The sequence below is a fragment of the Elgaria multicarinata genome, chromosome 8 (genome assembly GCF_023053635.1).
Source record: "Elgaria multicarinata webbii isolate HBS135686 ecotype San Diego chromosome 8, rElgMul1.1.pri, whole genome shotgun sequence".
In the NCBI taxonomy this organism is placed as follows: domain Eukaryota; kingdom Metazoa; phylum Chordata; class Lepidosauria; order Squamata; family Anguidae; genus Elgaria; species Elgaria multicarinata.
The window spans coordinates 11,119,749-11,141,072 of record NC_086178.1 but is presented as its reverse complement, the minus strand read 5'-3'; the positions used below and the strand labels follow the sequence as shown (position 1 = coordinate 11,141,072).

At 44.5% G+C, this 21,324-nt stretch overlaps 1 protein-coding gene across 1 annotated transcript in view; it reads right to left on the bottom strand.

Annotated features, from left to right (window-relative positions):
* LOC134402436 (cytochrome P450 2J5-like) overlaps positions 1–21,324 on the bottom strand; it is a 58,476-nt gene that overhangs the window by 19,332 nt on the left and 17,820 nt on the right. Inside the window, exons 2-3 of the mRNA XM_063131875.1 lie at positions 20,899–21,061; positions 12,051–12,200 (exon numbers count right to left, since the gene is read on the bottom strand). Of these exons, the coding sequence (XP_062987945.1) occupies positions 12,051–12,200; positions 20,899–21,061 (313 nt within the window). The remainder of the gene's footprint in view (positions 1–12,050; positions 12,201–20,898; positions 21,062–21,324) is intronic.

Here is a 21,324-nt window from a genome sequence, read left to right as displayed (position 1 = left end):
AACAATCTCGCTGCAGCTCTTTGAATCAGCTGGAGTTTCCAAACACTCTTCAAAGGCTGCTCCATGTAGCACGCATTAAAGTAATCCAAGCGGGTTGTAACTAAGGCATGTGTCACTGTGGCCAGGTCCGACATCTCTAGGAACGGGCGCAGATGGTGCACTAGCTTTAATTGTGCAAATCATTTGGGAACAAATGATGTCACCAAGCAGAGCTACAAAGAAATCATTTCAGACTTTGAAGCTCTGGGAAGGAAACTGAAGAACTTTGGGGCCCAGGTAATTTTCTCATCCATCCTCCCGGTTCTTGGAAGAGGATTAGAAAGGGAAAGAAAAATACTCTGGATGAACGACTGGCTTCGAAGGTGGTGCCATCGTGAGCGTTTTGGATTCTGGGACCACAGGCTACGCGACTTGGAACATGGACTGCTGGCAAGGGATGGGTTGCACCTCACAAGGGATGGAAAGAATGAGTTCGGCCACAGCATGAAGAACTTCATCAGGAGGGCTTTAAACTGAATCTTACGGGGGTGGGAGACGCAAATTTTGAGGCAACAATGGATGAAGGCCAATGCACCACAGTACAGAGAACAGCTCCAACAGTGTCCCAAAATAGTGTCTGCAACAAGGTAGGAACAAAGCCAGACTATAAAACACATGGTCTTCGATGTTTATATACTAATGCCCAGAGCATGGGAAACAAACAGAATGAACTTGAACTCTTATTACATGAAGGCAAATATGACTTGATAGGTATAACTGAAACTTGGTGGGATGACTCCCATGACTGGAATATAGCAAATGAAGGATATAACTTGTTCAAAAAGAACAGAAGAAATAGAAAGGGAGGTGGAGTTGCACTATATGTTAAAAATACCTATCCCTGCACAGAAATACAGGCGGATGAGACTGGGAGCCCTGTCGAGAGCGTCTGGATTAAAATAAATGGGGCTAGGAATAAAAAGAACATGATAATAGGAGTCTACTACCAACCACCCAATCAAGGAGAAGACGAGGACGAAACTTTTGAGAAACAAATTGCCAGTGTTTCAAGGAAGTGTGATGTAGTAGTGATGGGGGACTTCAATTACCCTGATATCTGTTGGGAGACCATTACTGCCAAAAGCGGCCCTTCCAAGAAATTCCTGACATGTATGGGTGATAACTTTCTCCTACAGAAAGTGGAGGAAGGAACTAGAGGATCGGCAATCCTTGACTTGTTATTGACCAATAGGGATGACTTAGTGGATAAAGTGGCAGTTACGGGAACTCTGGGGGAAAGTGACCACGTCATACTTGAATTCTTGATTATGAAGGAGAGAAAAGTCGAGCGTAGCCATACACATACTCTGGATTTTAGGAAAGCTTATTTTAATAAACTCAGAACTATAATAAGTAAGGTCCCGTGGCAAAGGAGCCTAATGAGAAAAGGAGTGCAGGATGGGTGGGAGTATTTCAAAAATGAAATTTTAAAGGCACAGTTACAAACAATTCCAACAAGGAGAAAAGATAGAAGACAACAGAGGAAACCAATGTGGCTCCACAAAATGCTTAGAGATGACCTGAAAACAAAAAGGGATACATATAGGAAGTGGAAGGAAGGCCAGGCTACAAAAGAAGAGTACAGACAAGTGGCGCAGAAGTGCCGAAATGGCGTCAGGAAGGCTAAAGCTGTGAATGAGCTGAGATTAGCGAGGGATGCTAAAAGCAATAAAAAGGCTTTCTTCAGTTACGTGAGTAGTAAAAGACAGAGGAAAGAAATGGTGGTTCAACTGCTTAATGAGGATGGCAAATTGATAACAGACGACAAAGAAAAGGCTGAAGTGCTCAATTCCTACTTTGCCTCGGTCTTCTCCCAAAAGCGGGTCTATGACCCCCCTGGAAAAAGTGAAGCAGAAGTTGAGGGGGCAGGATTGCAGTTGAGATTGATAAACAAATGGTCAAAGAACACCTAATTTCCTTGAATGAGTTTAAATCTCCAGGGCCCGATGAACTGCATCCTAGAGTAATGAAGGAGCTAGCAGAAGAACTCTCAGAACCTTTGTCTATTATCTTTGCAAAATCATGGAAGACGGGTGAGGTGCCGGACGACTGGAGGAGGGCTAACGTTGTCCCTATCTTCAAAAAGGGCAGAGAGCTTCGGCTATTGGGCGGTATAAAAATGTAATAAATAAATAAATAAATAAATAAATAAATAAAAAGGAGGAACCTGGGAACTACAGACCAGTCAGTCTGACATCCATCCCTGGGAAAATTCTGGAGCAGATTATAAAGAAGTCAATCTGTAAACACCTTGAAATCAATGCAGTGGTTACAAGAAGCCAACATGGATTTGTCAGGAACAAATCCTGTCAGACTAATTTGATCTCATTTTTTGATAAGATAACCTCCCTTGTGGACTGTGGGAATGCTGTGGACGTCATATATCTTGACTTCAGCAAAGCTTTTGACAAAGTACCACATGACATTCTGATTAACAAACTAGCTAAAAGTGGGCTAGATGGAACAACTATTAGGTGGATTCACAGTTGGCTACAGAATCGGACTCAAAGAGTACTTATCAATGGAAACTTCTCAAACTGGGGAGAGGCAACGAGTGGGGTGCCGCAGGGCTCAGTCCTGGGCCCAGTGCTCTTCAACATTTTTATTAATGATTTGGACGAGGAAGTGCAGGGAACGCTGATCAAATTTGCAGATGACACCAAATTGGGTGGGATAGCTAATACCCTGGAAGACAGAAACAAACTTCAAAGTGATCTTGATAGGCTGGAGTGCTGGGCTGAAAACAACAGAATGAAATTTAATAGGGATAAATGCCAAGTTCTACATTTAGGGAATAGAAACCAAATGCACAATTACAAGATGAGGGACACTTGGCTCAGCAATACTACAAACGAGAAAGATCTTGGAATTGTTGTAGATCGCAAGCTGAATATGAGCCAACAGTGCGATATGGCTGCAAGAAAGGCAAATGCTATTTTGGGCTGCATTAATAGAAGTATAGCTTCCAAATCACGTGAGGTACTGGTTCCTCTCTATTCGGCCCTGGTTAGGCCTCATCTAGAGTATTGTGTCCAGTTCTGGGCTCCACAATTCAAGAAGGACGCAGACAAGCTGGAGCATGTTCAGAGGAGGGCAACCAGGATGGTCAGGGATCTGGAAACAAAGCCCTATGAAGAGAGACTGAAAGAACTGGGCATGTTTAGCCTGGAGAAGAGAAGATTGAGGGGAGACATGATAGCACTCTTCAAATACTTCAGAGGTTGTCACACAGAGGAGGGCCAGGATCTCTTCTCGATCCTCCCAGAGTGCAGGACACGGAATAACGGGCTCAAGTTAAAGGAAGCCAGATTCCGGCTGGACATCAGGAAAAACTTCCTGACTGTTAGAGCAGTGCGACGGTGGAATCAGTTACCTAGGGAGGTTGTGGGCTCTCCCACACTAGAGGCCTTCAAGAGGCAGCTGGACAACCATCTGTCAGGGATGCTTTAGGGTGGATTCCTGCATTGAGCAGGGGGTTGGACTCGATGGCCTTGTAGGCCTCTTCCAACTCTGCTATTCTATGATTCTATGATTCTATGAAATGCACTCCTGGACACCATTGAAATCTGGGCATCCAGGCTCTGGGCTGAATCCAGGAGTACACCCAAGTTGCAAACCTTTGTCTTCAAGGGGAGCATAACCCCATCCAGAACAAGCTGAATCCCAATTCCCTGATTTGCATTTCGACTGACCAGGAGCATGTCTGACATGTCTGGATTAAGCTTCAATTTGTTTGCCCTGATCCAGTGCATTACTGCTGACAGACACAGGTTAGCACCTAAACAGCTTCCTTTTTTAAAAAATAATTATTTTTATTTTTAAAATTAAAAGTATACAATAACCACAACACATCAACTCATTACCATACAATAATAACCAATAAAGAACAAAGAAAAAACTGCTTAATATAATAATCTAATAATAATAGTTATAACCATAATCAATCATCATCATAACCATAATAAAAATGATAATAAGTGCAACCCACCCACTGGGACCATTATTCTCCACTCCAAAATTGTGACGCATCTTGTGACGGTTTACACCCTTTCCCTTTTCCTAATACAAATTTAACAAATGGTTTCCAAATCTCCTCAAAATCATTCCACTTTAATATTCCTTTCTTAACTTTCATACACCCCGTTAGCCTATCATTAATAGCAATATCTCAGACTTCTTTATACTATTCTTCTATTTTATATTCCCTTTGTTCTTTCCAATTCCTAGCAATTATCAGTCTAGCTGCTGTTAGTAAATTAGTTATTAATTCTTTACTATTTTGCATACATTGGACCCCTTCATATATTGATAACAATGCTGTCTTTGGGCCTATTTCTACCTTCCATCCCATTATTTCATTTATTTCTTTAAATACCATTTGTCAAAACTTCTGAATATTTTTACAATCCCACTACACATGAAAATATGTACCTATTTCCTGACACCCCCTCCAACAATTTACTGAATATTTCTTATCTATCTGGTGTAATCTTACCGGTGTTAAATACCACCTCCATACTAATTTGTAGTAATTTTCTTTTATTCTTGTTGACATACTCTTTAATATACGTTGACTCCATATCTTCCCCCACTCTTGACCACTTAACTTTCCTACCATATCTTGGTCCCATATCATTTTAATATGTTCTTGCTGTTTTTCCATGCTCATTAGTACCACACTCATTATACCCCTACCAACTAGCTTTCCATTTTTGTTTTCTCTTTGTAAAATCAACCTTTCCGTTTCTGTACACTCTCTACACTCTATATTTTCCTCTTTCCTCTTTTTTGTCCATTGTTCCAATTGTGCTGCCTCCATCCAAGCATTTCTCCTCTCTCTTACTAACTCTTTTATTTTGTCTCTATCCATTTCATTCATCCAATCTTTTAATTTATCTATTCCTTTTTCCCTTAAATCTTTCTCCAATTCTTTCTTCAAAGTCTCTGGGAAATTCCCTATCATCATCACTGGCGTTAGGGGTGATATCTTTGGCATTATTTTTTCTTTATATTTGGCCCAAATCTCTATTATATTTGTCATCAGGGGGTTCTCTATTCCCTCCATTTCTTTTTTAAAAAAAATTATTTTAAAAAATGTTCTCCAACTTATACTTCTTCTCTTGCATCTCCCATTCTAACCATTCCAAATCCTTATTTCCTGTCATCCCCTCTATCACATATCTTAATTGATTTGCAATATAATACCACTTTATATTAGGGAGACCCAATCCTCCCACTTTTGGATGGCCAAGGATAACATGGTCAGTGGTACTGAATGCTGCTGAAAGGTCCAGCAGAACAAACAGGGATGCACTTCAACCCCTTCATTGTTTGATTCTTCAGGTCTGACCGGCTATCCGTGGATTCCTCAGAGCCCTGAAAATTAGGGATGTGCTCCGCTTATCCTCGAACCGGAGAAGCAGGAGCAGAGCGGGGGGCTTCGCCTGCCCTTAAGGTGGAGGCAAAGAGGTTTGGGGGGTTGGCAGAGCATGGCGAAGAGGATTGAGGTGAAGGTGGATCCTTTGCCTCGATCCGGAGCTCCGCCAGAAAGGTAAGTGGGGATTACTGGGCCCTGCTGCTGTCACTGTCGCCCATGCGGCAACAGCGGCAGGGCCCAGTAACCCCCCCGCCCTCCTCTCCCTTACCTGCGTCCGCCCACGGTCCGTCAGCTTCTTCAATTGAGTCTGCGGTTCAACCAGGAAGTCTGGGCCACAACCACGGGCTCAATTGAAGAAGCCGACGGACCGCAGATGGAGGCAGGTAAGGCCCCCCTCCCCCTTGGTCCCTTACCGGGCTCTGCTGCCATCGCCGCACAGGCGGCGATGGCGGCAGGGCCTGGTACCCCCCCCTGCCCTCCTCTCCCGGCCTTACCTGGTGCCACTTCCCTCCACTGTGGAGCTCTGATTAGGAGCCAGAGCTCTGCGGCAAAGAGGAGCGGAGTAGTGGCGGAGCGGCGCGAAGCGGAGTGGGCCGATCCGAAATTTTCAGATTGGCCTGTGGGCGGAGCGGGGTGTTCATGCACATCCCTACTAAAAATCAACAACTTCTGCCAGCCTCCAGACTTCTGTGTGACATCCAAGACAAATGGCTATCCAAAATAGCCTTCTCTTGCCTTCCCAATGACTCCACTAGCCGCTCCAGGGTTTAGTCAGTCACAGTTCCATCTACTGGTCCCACTGATCCTTGCTGAGAGAAAAACTCTGGCTCTGGGTTCTGGGTTCTGGGCCCATAACCTGTTGGAAGTTAAACCCTAACCCTAACCCTAACCCTAACCCTAACCCTAACCCTAACCCGTAATTATGGCACATCCTAATTTTGGCAGTAATGTCCCAATGGAATTGCTCACAGACTCTAACTATCTTTCCTGATGGTTTAAAATTGAAATGTGCCTGAAGAAAGATGATTTGTGGGACGTGGTGGCTAATGAACCACCAGAAGATTTAAGTGCAGCAGAGCTCCGGGAGCTCTGCCATGCCAAAATGGCAAAGGTGCAAATTGTCCTGTGCATGAGAATTGACCAGTTGTCTTATATTAACCATGAAGACACAGTGAATGTTATTTGGACTAAACTCAGAGAGGTCTATGTCAGAGACACTGCTGGTTCCAGGATAAATTTAACTAGAAGAATGTATCACACTCACCTTAAAGAAGGGGGTGAAGTTTCCACGCACTTACAAGAGCTCCATAATTGCTTTGAAAATTTGGCAGCCGCAGGTCTGCTGCTGACGGAGGAGAACAAAGTGTATGTTGTGCTCTCTAGCCTGCCTCCTTCCTGGGATGTTTTAGTAGCGACGCTGGAAGGAATGGCAGTGTGGGACTTAACCCTTAATTTTCTCTCTGGAAGGCTGTTAGAGGAACAGCAGAAAAGGCAGGTGAGAAAGGAAGCCGTAAGCTCAGACGGCAAGCCAGACGCATTTGTAAAGTGGTCTGGAAATGAAGGGGTTAAGCCAGTAAAGCAGGAAGCTGAATCCGCATATTCAACTTCAAAGAAAGTCAAGCTGCTTCGCTGTTATCTATGTGGCCGTGTTGGGCATTTGAAAAAAGATTGCAGAGCCAAGCTGCAATCAGAGCCGGCTGACGCCCATGGCAAGAAACGGCGCTGGAAAGCAAAGCTGGAGAAAGCCGCGCAGCTTGTAACGGCTGGAGTCAGGAAAGAGGATTCCAGAGAGGAGAGCAAATAAAGCGATCGGTGGCTGATTGATTCTGCCTGCAGCACGTCCATATGCAACCAGCGGAAGTTTTTCAAGAATTCCAGAGAATCTACACTAACGAACGTTGCATTGGCAGACGGAAGCTCAGCACGGGTGATCACAGAAGGAAGATGCTATCTACCTTTTTTGAAGGAAAGTTTTGACTCTATGTTATTTGTCCCAAGCTTAAGCTATTCCCTTCTAGGAGTTTCTAATCTAACTGAAAAAGGATTTTCAGTACGTTTTGATGGAGCAAAATGTTTTATTAAGAAGCAAGGGAAATTGCGTGGGACTGCTCATGTGGAAAACGGCTTGTATTTTCTGGACAACAATATGGAAGAGGAGGAATCCGGGACAATTACAGCAGGTTGTATGACTAATAACAGCTTACCTCCCCATGAGAACTTGGCTGGACCATTTCCAGAAAGCATTGGAAAGGCAAAATATGCTTTAATTCTCCTGGATGACAAAACCAGATATTCATGGGTTTACCTGATAAAAGCAAAAGCTGATTGTTTAAATACTGTGAAGAATTGGGTTACTTGGATAGAAAGATTTTTCCAAAAGCAGGTGCAGAAATTTCAAACGGATCATGGAGGAGAATTTCAGAGCCTGGAATTTAAGTGTTACTGTACAAAAACAGGGATTATGCATAAATTGATTGACCCAAAAAGTCCCTGGCAAAACGGCTCAGTTGAGTGCCGGATAGGCATGTTAAAATCCAAGATGGAATGCCTAATGCAGGATGCCAAAGCCGAACAACAGCTGTGGGGAGAAACGTTTGCCACAGCTAATTATTTGTGTAACAGAACTCGTTCAAGCACCATTAATAACACCCCTTTTTCCTTGTTGTATGGGAGAAACCCGAATCTTAAGCATTTGAGGACCTGGGGTAGTTATGCGATTGTTAACATTCCTTTGTCCCAAAGAAGGCAAGCCCCCCCGAAAGGCATCAGGTTGCGTTTTGTGGGTTATCAAAACAGAAACTGCAGATTTCTAATGCAAAATGGGAAAATTCTAGGTTCAAAGTCAGCTCAGTTTGAGGAACAAAACTGGGTTGGAATCCACAGCAACCCAGAAATTTTGATTGAGCTAAGCAGTAGGCCAGCACCACAGGAGTTAACTCAAGATCAAATTCCTCAGTTAGAAACCGAAGTGGTTCAGGAGGAGGAGGAGGTGTCTATCCCTCGCCGCTCACAGAGGGTAAACAAAGGAATTCCCCCTGAGCAATTTGCATCTAAAGTCTTTCATGTTAATTTTGAACCTGAGACTTATGCAGATATTCAAAGATTAGGTCCTTTAGAAAAACAAAAGAGGAAGGCAGCCATGGAAAGTGAAATGCAAAGTTTGAAAGACAATGATGTATTTCAAGAGGCAGATTTACCCGCAGGACAAAAAGCCGTGTCTTGTCGCTGGGTCTTTAAGCGAAAGTGGCTAGAGTCTGGGGGAGAAAAGTTCAAAGCCAGGCTTGTTGTAAGAGGTTTCACTCAGGTTAAGGACGTAGACTACGATCAGACCTTTGCTCCAACGTGTAAGGCTGAGACTCTAAGGTTGCTTTTAACAATTGCTGCAAAGGAAAAATTAATTGTCAAGCAATACGATTTCCAAACGGCCTATCTGAACGCTCCAATAAGTGAGTCAATTTACATGAGGAAACCAGAAGGTCATGAATCAGAAAATAACAGGGTCTGGTTTCTTAAGAAGGCAATATATGGGCTTAAGCAGAGTGCCAGGTGCTGGAATTCCATTTTAAATTCCACTTTGGTCAATGAAATGGGATTTGACAGGAGCCTGGCAGATCCTTGTCTGTACACAAAGGGTAGTGGAAAAAATTATAAAGCCATTATTATTTATGTTGATGATGTTTTAATTGCATGTACAAACAATGAAGAGGTCCAGAAAGTTGCAAATCAACTTGGAAGTAGGTACAGTTTGAAATCTTTAGGTCCAGTGAAAAATTACCTAGGTGTAGAGGTAAAGGTAGCAGAAGATGGAAGTTTTTTGCTTAGCCAGAAGCAGAAGATTTTGAACTTGCTAGAGGCTTGTGGGATGCAAGACTGCAAAGGAGTCAAAAGCCCTTTGGAGATGGACGTTCACAAGAATCTGCAAGGAGAAAGTTTTAGTGATCCAAGTCTGTATCACTCAGTGGTGGGCACTTTACTTTACTTGGTTTCTTGGTCCAGGCCAGATCTTGCTGCCGCTGTAGCTATTTTGAGCAGGTTCATTGCTAAGCCAACAGTCTCAGCTTGGCAAGCAACAAAAAGGGTGTTAAGGTATCTGAAAGGAACCTTAAAGTACTGTCTAAAGCTATCTTCAGAACCAGATAAAAAGTTTCTAAGCTATGTTGACTCAGACTGGGCAGGGTGCCTGGAAAACCGAAAGTCAACATCAGGGATTGTGTTAATGTTTGGCAAAGCATTAATCTCCTGGAGATCCAGAAAACAGGCTTATGTGTCCATATCTTCCTGCGAGGCAGCATATGGAGCGTTGTTTGAGTTATGTGGAGAAGTCACATGGTTCGTGCAATTACTGAAGGATTTCAAAATCCAATTTGAAATGCCAATTACTGTGTTCTGTGACTCTCAATCATGTATTGCTTTAGCAAATGCAGACATGTTCAAGTCAAGGTCAAAACATATTGCAATTAAATATCAAAATGTGAAAGAACATATAAATAACAAAACTCTAAGGCTTGTTTATTGTGAGTCAAAGGAAAACATTTATTTATTTTATTTATTTATTTAACATATTTATATCCCGCTCCTTAGCCAAAAAAGGCTCTCAGAGCGGCTTACACTTCGCAAAAAAGACAGTCCCTGCCCTCAGGCTTACAATCTAATAAAGACATGACACACAAGGAACAGGAGTTCAGGAGGGAGGGAGGGAGGAGAGAGAAAGAGAGAGTCCAAGAGGAGCAGGCCATGATGTTTCTTCTGCCTGCTCCTGTCCCCTTGCTCTTTCTTCTTCCCCACAGGGCCAAGATGACAGTTTGCCCTGTGGGGGTGGGGGAAGAGTCCAACAGGAGCAGGCCATGATGTTTCTTCTGCCTGCTCCAGTCCCCTTGCTCTTTCTTCTTCCCCACAGGGCCAAGATGACATTTTGCTCTGTGGGGGTGGGGGAAGATTGCTGACCTGTTCACAAAGCCATTAGGAGTTACAAGACACAGAGAGATTTGTGAAACGTTAGGTTTCAGGCAGGAGCAAATGTAAATAACTGTACAAATGTTTTTGCATAAAACTGTTATATAAAAGTAAAAGAAGGGGTGTTGGATCCTGGATTGGATCTGGTTTTACTTTTACCACTGTTTTACAAGTGCCTGGAGGCCTGAAGAAAAATGAAGAAGTCAGCAGAAATGTATTTTCTAAATGTCAAGGCCTCAGCTGGACAATTGTTGAATTATTGGCTGGAGATGTTTTTCAATCAGTTTTCCCATGACTGTACAGTTTTCCTCTATATAAATGCCTGTGTTTTGTGTCCATTTTGATTATCCACTCCATCTGTAATGCTGCTGCTGTGTAGACTATTATGAACGTTTGTGAGTATGTGTGATGCTGTAACTAAGTTATTCAACTGCCAGTAAAAGGCTTTGTTTTTAACTAAGCAAAGGATCCTGAACCTCATTTGTGTCTTTGCTGTGTTCTATGCTGAGAGCCGCTGCTAATTCTGCTTATGTCTGGAATAGAGTTTAACTTCCAACACACACTACCCCTGTTCAGTTCCTGGCATAGGTCATCCACCAAGGCAAACAAAGCTGTTTATATTCCATAACCAGGTCTGAAGCCAGTCTGAAATGGAACTAGATAATCTGTCTCATCCAGGAATCCCTGGAATTGGGAGGTCACAATGCGTGCCAGTACTTTGCCCAGAAATAGAATACTGGAAACTGGCCAGTGATTATGCAATATGGTGGGGTTCGAAGAGGGCTTTTTCAATGTGGGTTTTACTACTGCCTCCTTCAAGCAGGCCGGCACCCTGCCTTGGCAAAGGGAGGCATTGACCACTCCAATTACCCACTCAGCCAGTCCTGTTCTGGCTGCTTTTATGAGCCAGGAAGGGCAAGAATCTAATACACACACCTCTCCAAGGATCCCGTCCACCTCATTGGGATGTACAAATTGAAAAGTATCCAATAATACTGTACAAGCAGGTGCCATAGTTACTTCCACTGGATCTGTATCAACTATAGTGTCCAAGTCAGAGCGGATGGGAAAGTGCTGGGCAAATTGTTGACTGTAGGCTGTCAAAAGGTCTGAATTCTTCTCTTGGGGGACTAGTGTGTGAAAGGCTCCATACCACCCCAAACAGCTCTGCTGAGTGGCTAATAGACTAGAGTGACCAGATAAAAAAGAGAGCAGGATTTCTGCAGCTTTAACTGTTGCGATGAAGAGGGAATTTCACCAGGTGCTGCATTCATACAAGTGTCACTTGCTGAAATTCCTTTTTCTATGCAACTGTTAAAGATACAGGAGCCCTGTTCTCCTTTCCACATGGTCATCCTAGGCATGGGACACAATTGAGATCTTTGGCAATTTATTTTTGTGTTAAAAAACAAGTAAAATACACAAAATTCCACCCCACAATGTACAGAGTACACAAAGTTTTCTGTGGACTGGGGACATATGCCTGCATCATCATCATCATCATCATCATCATCATCTATTATTATTATTATTATTATTATTATTATTATTATTTACATTTATATACTGCCCGATAGCTGAAGCTCTCTGGGATGTTTACAAGGATTAAAACATTGAAAATTTAATAAAAGAGATATACAAAATTTTAAACCCGTAAAAATAACCACTTAATATCACATACCCTTTGCACATGCAAAAATCTCCACCAGCTGCTGGGCCTCTTCTTCTATTTGGTGCTCCATGCCTTTCTTCCCCAGACCCAGCTTCCGCATAGTCACTACAGCAAACCGTCTCTGCTGCTTCCAAGTGTGACCGTTTGAAAGTGCAATACCTTATTTCATCAAGAAACAAGGGGATATGATTATGTATAAAATTCAAGCAAAAATGGTTAGCTTCGTGAACAAGAAAAGACAATATTTATCATTCATTCAGGAGCTGCCCATTCTTTCAGAACCTAATAACTGCATTGCTGATGAAGAATCAGACTCTGCCAAGCACAAGGTTCAGGTACTGGGACTGGCCACTGCTCTGCACTTAGAAACTGCCTAAGAGGCCCTCATTCTCTTCCATCTGAAACAGTCAGGGTTGGTTCTCACTGTATATCTCCCCTAACATGGAGTCTTTCCCCTATATTTTCCCTAATATGGATTCTTGGCTATTTCCCCTAATATGGAGTCTTTCCCCTAATACAGAGTTTCAGTTTGTGTGCTAATGGAAGAAAAGTATGCACAGTGTCATTAAAATGCCTTGTCTGGGCAGCTCTACAAACTATAACTGCTGTGGGAAAAACTGTGGTTGTGTTACACTAGCAATAACTACAACAAAAAGCACAGGAGCAACGTGTGAGTGTTACCATTTCTTTAATCACCAGTGTAAGAACTTCATCCCATGTACCTGTTTCCCTTGAATTATCCCCTACAGCGCTAAGCTGTCGCCATTGTTGTTGTTGTTGTTGCTACTGGGCGGCTAGATCCTTTGCATACCAGGAAATGGGTTTAAGGGGGGAAATGTAAAAAAAAAACAAAAAAAAAACATAAAAATCAACGGGTGACCCAATCCAATTCAAATTTCGTATGCTTAAAGCTCTCCTTAATATCTATTACTGTACCAATTTTGATGTCTTTACCATTAAAGCTTACGCAGATGTAAGCATTTGTTTAATTTTTCTTCAAATCCTGCTCCTGCGCCCTAGGGGCTGCTTGGAAAACAACAAATGATACGCTCAAAAACTAGTAGCAAAATATTGCACTTCTTTTGGTTAAGAAGCACAATTAAAGCAGGATGCATGGGAGTACGTCACAATAAAAGCAGATTACAAGCTGGAAAACTTCGGAGTCCTTTGCACGCATTTCGCAGTGATTGCACAGTATAACGCTGGTGTGATAAAACTCTAAATCTATCTCAGAAAGGACTGCCTATACCTATATGAACCTGCATGTGCCCAGAGAGGTCCTACTTGCAAGCCTACCACTCCCACTGAGAATGACCAAACACAGCTTATTTATTTATTTTATTTATTGCATTTATATCTTGCCTTTTTTCCTCTTCAGGAACCCAAGGCGGCATACAGAATCCTCCAACTCCTCTCCATTTTATCCTCACAACAACAACCCTGTGAGATGGGTTGGGCTGAGAGTTTGTGATTGACCCAAAGTTATGCAGTGGGTTTCAAGGCGGAGTGGGGACTAGAACCTGGATCTCCCGACTCCCAGGCCAACACTCTAGCCACTGCACCATCATCAAGCCTGCTTTGTGGAGTTCTTTCCCACCATCATTTCATCTTCTCAATGCTGCCCAGAAAAGGCATAAGAACAGAAATCCAGGTAAGGAAATCTTCGTTTTCTCATCATAGTGTTATCTGGCTTCCAAGTAAAGGTGGAAATAATAAATCCTTTCAATTTTATGATTTCCATCTCAGGAGTAACAAACAGTATAAGTCTAACAAGTAAAACCTGGTATCCTTGAGCTATCTGCAGGAATTTCTCTCATTCCCCAACATTACAGTGACCAATCGTCCGGATTTGCCCGGACATGACAGGAAATGGTGGGGAGAAACACCATCTGGCCGGAAATGGCCTTTCCCCCCCCCCTTTTGCCTGGGAAAAAAGGCTCCCCCGGTTTCTATCGGGGCCTCTCCTTGGTCGTCGTCACCATGGCGACCAAGGAGAGGCCCCAATAGAAGCTGGGGGAGCTTTAAACTGCTTGTTTCCCAAACACGGAAACACCCGGCTTAAGACCCACCCACCTCATCCAATCGGGTCTCTCCTATGACGTCGACATCATAGGAGAGACCTGGATGGATGAGGTGGGGGGGTCTTAAGCCGGGTGTTTCTGCGTTTGTTTGGGAAACACGCCACTCTCGGGGCTTCTATTAGGGCGTCTCCATGGAGGAGACGCTCCAATAGAAGCCCCAATAGCGGCGCATTTCCCAAACAAACAAGGAAACATATACCCCCGGCTTAAGACCCGCCTTCCTACCTTCCTATCTCCCCGGCGTCGAGAGACCCAATTGGATGAGGTGGGCGGGCCAGGTCTTAAGCTGGGGGTTTCCTTGTTTGGGAAACGTGCTGCTTTCAGGGGCTTCTATTGGAGTGTCTCAATGGAGGAGACGCTCCAATAGAAGCCCCCATAGCGACGCATTTCCCAATCAAACAAGGAAACCCCTGGCTTAAGACCCGCCTTCCTACCTCATCCAATCGAGTCTCTCCCTGGCGTCGAGAGATCCGATTGGATGAGGTGGGCGGGCTGGGTCTTAAGCTGGGGGTTTCCTTGTTTGGGAAACGTGCTGCTTTCAGGGGCTTCTATTGGAGTGTCTCCATGGAGGAGACGCTCCAATAGAAGCCCCCATAGCGACGCGTTTCCCAATCAAACAAGGAAACCCCTGGCTTAAGACCTGCATTCCTACCTCATCCAATCGGGTCTTTCCCTGACGTCGAGAGACCCAATTGGATGAGGTAGGAAGGCGGGTCTTAAGCTGGGGGTTTGTTTGGGAAACACACACGTGACCCGTCGGCTTGTGGCTGGGCAGGAGTCTGAGGCGGTGAGGAGGGACGCAGTGTGGCAGCCACGGAGGTGGGTGAGGGGGCAAAGCACAAGGCAAGGAGAGGAGCGAGCGAGCGATGGGAGTTTGCTGGCTAGTAACTGAAGATGGTAAGGCAAGCTTCAAAAGACACATCCAATTTAGTCATTCTGCTGCTGACATGCACAGCGGGGGCTGTTTGATATGCAGATAAAAAGTCAGTCATTAAGAGACAAGTCTTCCAGAACTGCAGGCCATTAAGCTGTCTGGCTAAAATAAGCAGAAGTCAAGAAGATTTATGGACTCAGACACACACTCTCTCATCTAATTATAATTTGCTCTATTCATTGCTTTTGAAATTGTGTGTCTGTGTGAGTAGTGGAGGAAGGGCGTGTGGATGGAGGGTGTGTGCCTGTGTGTGTGAGGGGGGATGAAGAGGGGTGGCATGCAGATATGTTGTGAGGATGGCCACACCTTGCCCGCAGCTGTCCGGCCACGGTGCAAAAGCAGCTGGATGGCTGATGCCCCCCCCTCTTCCTCCAGAGATCTGAGGAAGGGGCTTGGCAGCAAGGACTGAATGCTAAAGTCTGGCACTGAATGCTAAAGTCATGGGATGCAGGTGTCTCCCCGTAGCTGCCCACTGCCACCCACAGCTCCACCCAGAGCTGGAGACTTGAACTTGTGATGATGATGGTGGAATTCCCCCCTCCCCCACTGCCCATAGTCCCACAGTGGTACGCTAGCTGCTGAGCATGCAGAAGCCCCCAGGCCTTCTGGGGAATACTGGAGGGCAGTCTTTCGACTTCCAGATTTGAACTTCTTCTACACTGGCTCTAGCCTGCATCTATTGCGTCTAATACTAAATGCTGCGTTGCCACACTTTCTTTATGTAAAGCAACTTTGCTGTCATTCACACCAGACTTTCCAACAAATTCAACCTTTTAGAACAGGGGGAAATCACACAAAAGCCTGGAAAGGGCCAAACAGATAGTTGGGGAAAAGGGAATGGAGCCAGGAGAAGGGGGTCGGGCCTTCTGGGGAATACTGGAGGGCAGTCTTTCGACTTCCAGATTTGAACTTCTTCTACACTGGCTCTAGCCTGCATCTACTGTGTCTTATACTAAATGCTGCGTTGCCACACTTTCTGTAAAGCAACTTTGCTGTCACTCACACCAGACTTTCCAACAAATTCAACCTTTTAGAACAGGGGGAAATCACACAAAAGCCTGGAAAGGGCCAAACAGATAGTTGGGGAAAAGGGAATGGAGCCAGGAGAAGGGGGTCGGGCCTTCTGGGGAATACTGGAGGGCAGTCTTTCGACTTCCAGATTTGAACTTCTTCTACACTGGCTCTAGCCTGCATCTACTGTGTCTTATACTAAATGCTGCGTTGCCACACTTTCTGTAAAGCAACTTTGCTGTCACTCACACCAGACTTTCCAACAAATTCAACCTTTTAGAATGGGGAAAAAATCACACAAAAGCCTGGAAACGGCCAAACAGATAGTTGGGGAAAAGGGAATGGAGCCAGGAGAAGGGGGTCAGGCCTTCTGGGGAATACTGGAGGGCAGTCTTTTGACTTCCAGATTTGAACTTCTTCTGCACTGGCTCTAGCCTGCATCTATTGCGTCTAATACTAAATGCTGCGTTGCTGCACTTTCTTTATGTAAAGCAACTCTGCTGTCACACACACCAGACTTTCCAACAAATTCAACCTTTTAGAATGGGGAAAAATCACACAAAACCCTGGAAACAGCCAAACAGATAGTTGGGGAAAAGGGAATGGAACCAGGAGAAGGGGGTCAGGCCTTCTGGGGAATACTGGAGGGCAGTCTTTCGACTTCCAGATTTGAACTTCTTCTACACTGGCTCTAGCCTGCATCTATTGCTTCTAATACTAAATGCTGCGTTGCCGCACTTTCTTTATGTAAAGCAACTTTGCTGTCATTCACAACTGACATTCCAACAAATTCAACCTTTTAGAATGGGGAAAAATCACACAAAAGCCTGGAAACGGCCAAACAGATAGTTGGGAAAAAGGGAATGGAGCCAGGAGAAGGGGGTCAGGCCTTCTGGGGAATACTGGAGGGTATTCTTTTGACTTCCAGATTTGAACTTCTTCTACACTGGCTCTAGCCTGCATCTATTGCGTCTAATACTAAATGCTGCGTTGCCGCACTTTCTTTATGTAAAGCAACTCTGTTGTCACTCACACCAGACTTTCCAACAAATTCAACCTTTTAGAACGGGGAAAAATCACACAAAAGCCTTGAAACGGCCAAACAGATAGTTGGGGAAAAGGGAATGGAGCCAGGAGAAGGGGGTCAGGCCTTCTGGGGAATACTGGAGGGCAGTCTTTCGACTTGCAGATTTGAACTTCTTCTACACTGGCTCTAGCCTGCATCTATTGCTTCTAATACTAAATGCTGCGTTGCTGCACTTTCTTTATGTAAAGCAACTTTGCTGTCATTCACAACTGACTTTCCAACAAATTCAACCTTTTAGAACGGGGAAAAATCACACAAAAGCCTGGAAACGGCCAAACAGATAGTTGGGAAAAAGGGAATGGAGCCAGGAGAAGGGGGTCAGGCCTTCTGGGGAATACTGGAGGGTATTCTTTTGACTTCTTCTACACTGGCTCTAGCCTGCATCTATTGCGTCTAATACTAAATGCTGCGTTGCTGCACTTTCTTTATGTAAAGCAACTCTGTTGTCACTCACACCAGACTTTCCAACAAATTCAACCTTTTAGAACGGGGAAAAATCACACAAAAGCCTTGAAACAGCCAAACAGATAGTTGGGGAAAAGGGAATGGAGCCAGGAGAAGGGGGTCAGGCCTTCTGGGGAATACTGGAGGGCAGTCTTTTGACTTCTAGATTTGAACTTCTTCTACACTGGCTCTAGCCTGCATCTACTGCGTCTTATACTAAATGCTGCGTTGCTGCACTTTCTTTATGTAAAGCAACTCTGCTGTCATTCACACCACACTTTCCAACAAATTCAACCTTTTAGAATGGGGAAAAATCACACAAAAGCCTGGAAACGGCCAAACAGATAGTTGGGGAAAAGGGAATGGAGCCAGGAGAAGGGGGTCAGGCCTTCTGGGGAATACTGGAGGGCAGTCTTTCGACTTGCAGATTTGAACTTCTTCTACACTGGCTCTAGCCTGCATCTACTGCATCTTATACTAAATGCTGCATTGCCGCACTTTCTTTATGTAAAGCAACTTTGCTGTCATTCACACCAGACTTTCCAACAAATTCAACCTTTTAGAATGGGGAAAAATCACACAAAAGCCTGGAAACGGCCAAACAGATAGTTGGGGAAAAGGGAATGGAGCCAGTCAGGCCTTCAGTAGGCCCCTTCCAACTCTGCTATTCTATGATTCTATGAGGTTCAATTCCTGGCATCTCCACTTAGGGCTGGAAAAAACCCTCCCTGATTCCCTGGAGCACCATGGCTGCCAGTCAGTGTGGACAATACCGGGCCAGGTGGACCAAGGGGAGGGCTTGGTATAAGGCAGCTTCTGATGTTCCTGCTGTGGCGGCCAAGGAGGAGGCAGCTGCAACGTGGGAAAAGGTAGGCTGAGGCAAGGCCACCATCCTCCTTAACTTGGCATGGGGGTGGTGAGGAGGAGGGGGGAGAGGCTTGGACGTAGGGCATGGGGGGAGGCTAGAGCTTGAGAGGGGGGTTTCATTGCTTCAGCCTCTTTAAAACTGGCTATTTGCAAGTTTTCAAGACGTCCCTGAAAAAAAATAACCTTGATGATAATGGATGGTGATGGTAATGTTAATAATGCTCCTCCAGTTGCTGTTGATGATGATAATGGATGGTGATGGTAATATTAATAATGCTCCTCCTTCTCTTGGTGATGCTGATAATGGATGGTGATGATAATAATAATGCATATAAAAATGTAATAATAAATAAATGTGACCGAGGCCACACCCCCTTGGGGGCCGGACATGTTGAGTTGGATCCACCTTTGGGGTGGGCATGTTGGGGTGGCCATGCCTCCTGAGGGGGCCATTTTGTCCTCCTTTTTGGTTTCCAAAATATGGTCACCCTACCCAACATGACTACGTGAATAGCAAACAGCTGTGTGACAACCTTTTAAGTATTTGAAGAGTGCTATCATGTCTCCCCTCAAACTTCTCTTCTCCACACTAAACATGCCCAGTTCTTTCAGTCTCTCTTCATAGGGTGTTGTTTCCAGACCCCTGATCATCCTGGTTGCCCTCCTCTGAACATGCTCCAGCTTGTCTGCGTCCTTCTTGTATTGTAGAGCCCAGAACTGGACGCAATACTCTAGATGAGGCCTAACCAGGGCCGAATAGAGAGGAACCAGTACCTCACGTGATTTGGAAGCTATACTTCTATTAATGCAGCCCAAAATAGCATTTGCCTTTCTTGCAGCCATATCGCACTGTTGGCTCATATTCAACTTGTGATCTACAACAATTCCAAGATCCTTGTCATTTGTAGTATTGCTGAGCCAAGTGTCCCCCATCTTGTAACTGTGCATTTGGTTTCTATTTCCTAGACGTAGAACTTGGCATTTATCCCTATTAGATTTCATCTTGTTGTTTTCAGCCCAGCACTCCAGCCTATCAAGATCACTTTGAAGTTTGTTTCTGTCCTCCAGGGTATTAGCTATCCCACCCAATTTTGTGTCATCTGCAAATTTGATAAGCGTTCCCTGCACCTCCTTGTCCAAATCATTAATAAAAATGTTGAAGAGCACTGGGCCCAGGACTGAGCCATGCGGTACCCCACTCATTGCCTCTCCCCAGTTTGAGAAGGTTCCATTGATAAGTACTCTTTGAATCCGATTCTGTAGCCAACTGTGAATCCACCTAATAGTTGTTCCATCTAGCCCACTTTTAGCTAGTTTGTTAATCAGAATATCATGGGGCACTTTGTTGAAAGCTTTGTTAAAGTCAAGATATATGTCGTCCACAGCATTCCCACAGTCCACAAGGGAGGTTACCCAATCAAAAAATGAGATCAAGTTAGTCTGACAGTATTTGTTCCTGATAAATCCATGTTAGCTTCTAGTAATCCCTGCTTTGACTTCAAGGTGTTTACAGATTGACTTTTTTATAATCTGCTCCAGAATTTCCCCAGGGATGGATGTCAGATTGACTGGTCTGTAGTTCCCAGGTTCCTCCTTTTTGCCCTTTTTGAAGATAGGCATAACGTTAGCCCTCCTCCAGTCGTAAATAAAAAGGGGTGAGGCCTATTAAAAAAGGAGTATTCTCTGCCAGGTCCTCTAGGGCTCCTGCCTCTTTGCTGTCTAGGTCTAAAATGAGAAAAGTCTCCAGCCTAAAGGGAAATCCTTACTAATCCATTCCAAACTGCTAGGTTCCAGCTACAGCAGTCCTGGCTAGCAGATCTTTGATCTCTCTTCTTTAAAAAGCTGGGGGCAATACAGCATATCTTATTGTCTGCCTGCCAACCTGCTTGCCTACCTATCTCTTACCTTCCACACCACTCACCTGCCCTTGCCCACCTTTGTTCCTTTCCCAGATCCACCCATGTGCCTTCAGCCTCCCTGCTCCTTAGGGCATGTCTACACCAGCCCTATATTCCGGGATCATCCCGGGACCATTGCTGTGCATCCAAATGGCACACAGGGCATCCAGAGAGCAGGCAGGGACAATCCCTCCATTTTCCTGGGATAACCCTTAGGTGCAGAAAGGGCTTTAGTCATGACCTTTCCATGCAAACCTTTCAAGCCAGCAAGACTTAGCCTTGAAAACCTTCACCACAATAAAGTCAGACCACCTCTGTTGTCTTTGGGATTAGGTGATTTGTCAGTGTATCAGACTGTCTGGGAATCTTGGTGCCTAATGCAATGGCAGGTAAATTCAGTGGAATCCCTATTTCCAGAGTTCACCTGCTAATGATATTTACAGTTGTTTGAAACTTCCACAGAGGCAGCACCTGTTCTCTTATTTCCCCCCGCTGGAGAAGAGAGCAGTACGAATCCTTACTCTTCACAACTTACCCCTTCCTTTTCCTAAACGTGTAAAGAAAGGAGTACTCGGTCGGTCAGACAATTTTTCCGCATGGTCGATCAGTCCTTCTTTCACAGCTTCGTAGCCTGACAGGAGTACCAACGGTAGATGTCCTAGCCATAAAGTGCAAATGTTTCCATACTGCCTTGCCAGCTGCCGTTTGAATCAAAGTACAGAACAGAAATGTTGAAATCAAACAAATCAGATTATGTCGTCCAAAATATTTGACCAAAACAAAATGAGAGAGAGAGAGAGAGGGTGGGTGGATCCCAAATGCATGTCTGTGCTAAATGTGGGTCCCTGGTCTGAAAAGTTTCAAGACTACTCGCTTGGAGAGAGTTTATGGGTCTTTGGGCTGTTATCAAGCTATTATCTTTATAGCCTAAGCAGGACATTTAGCAAGTGATACAGAATGG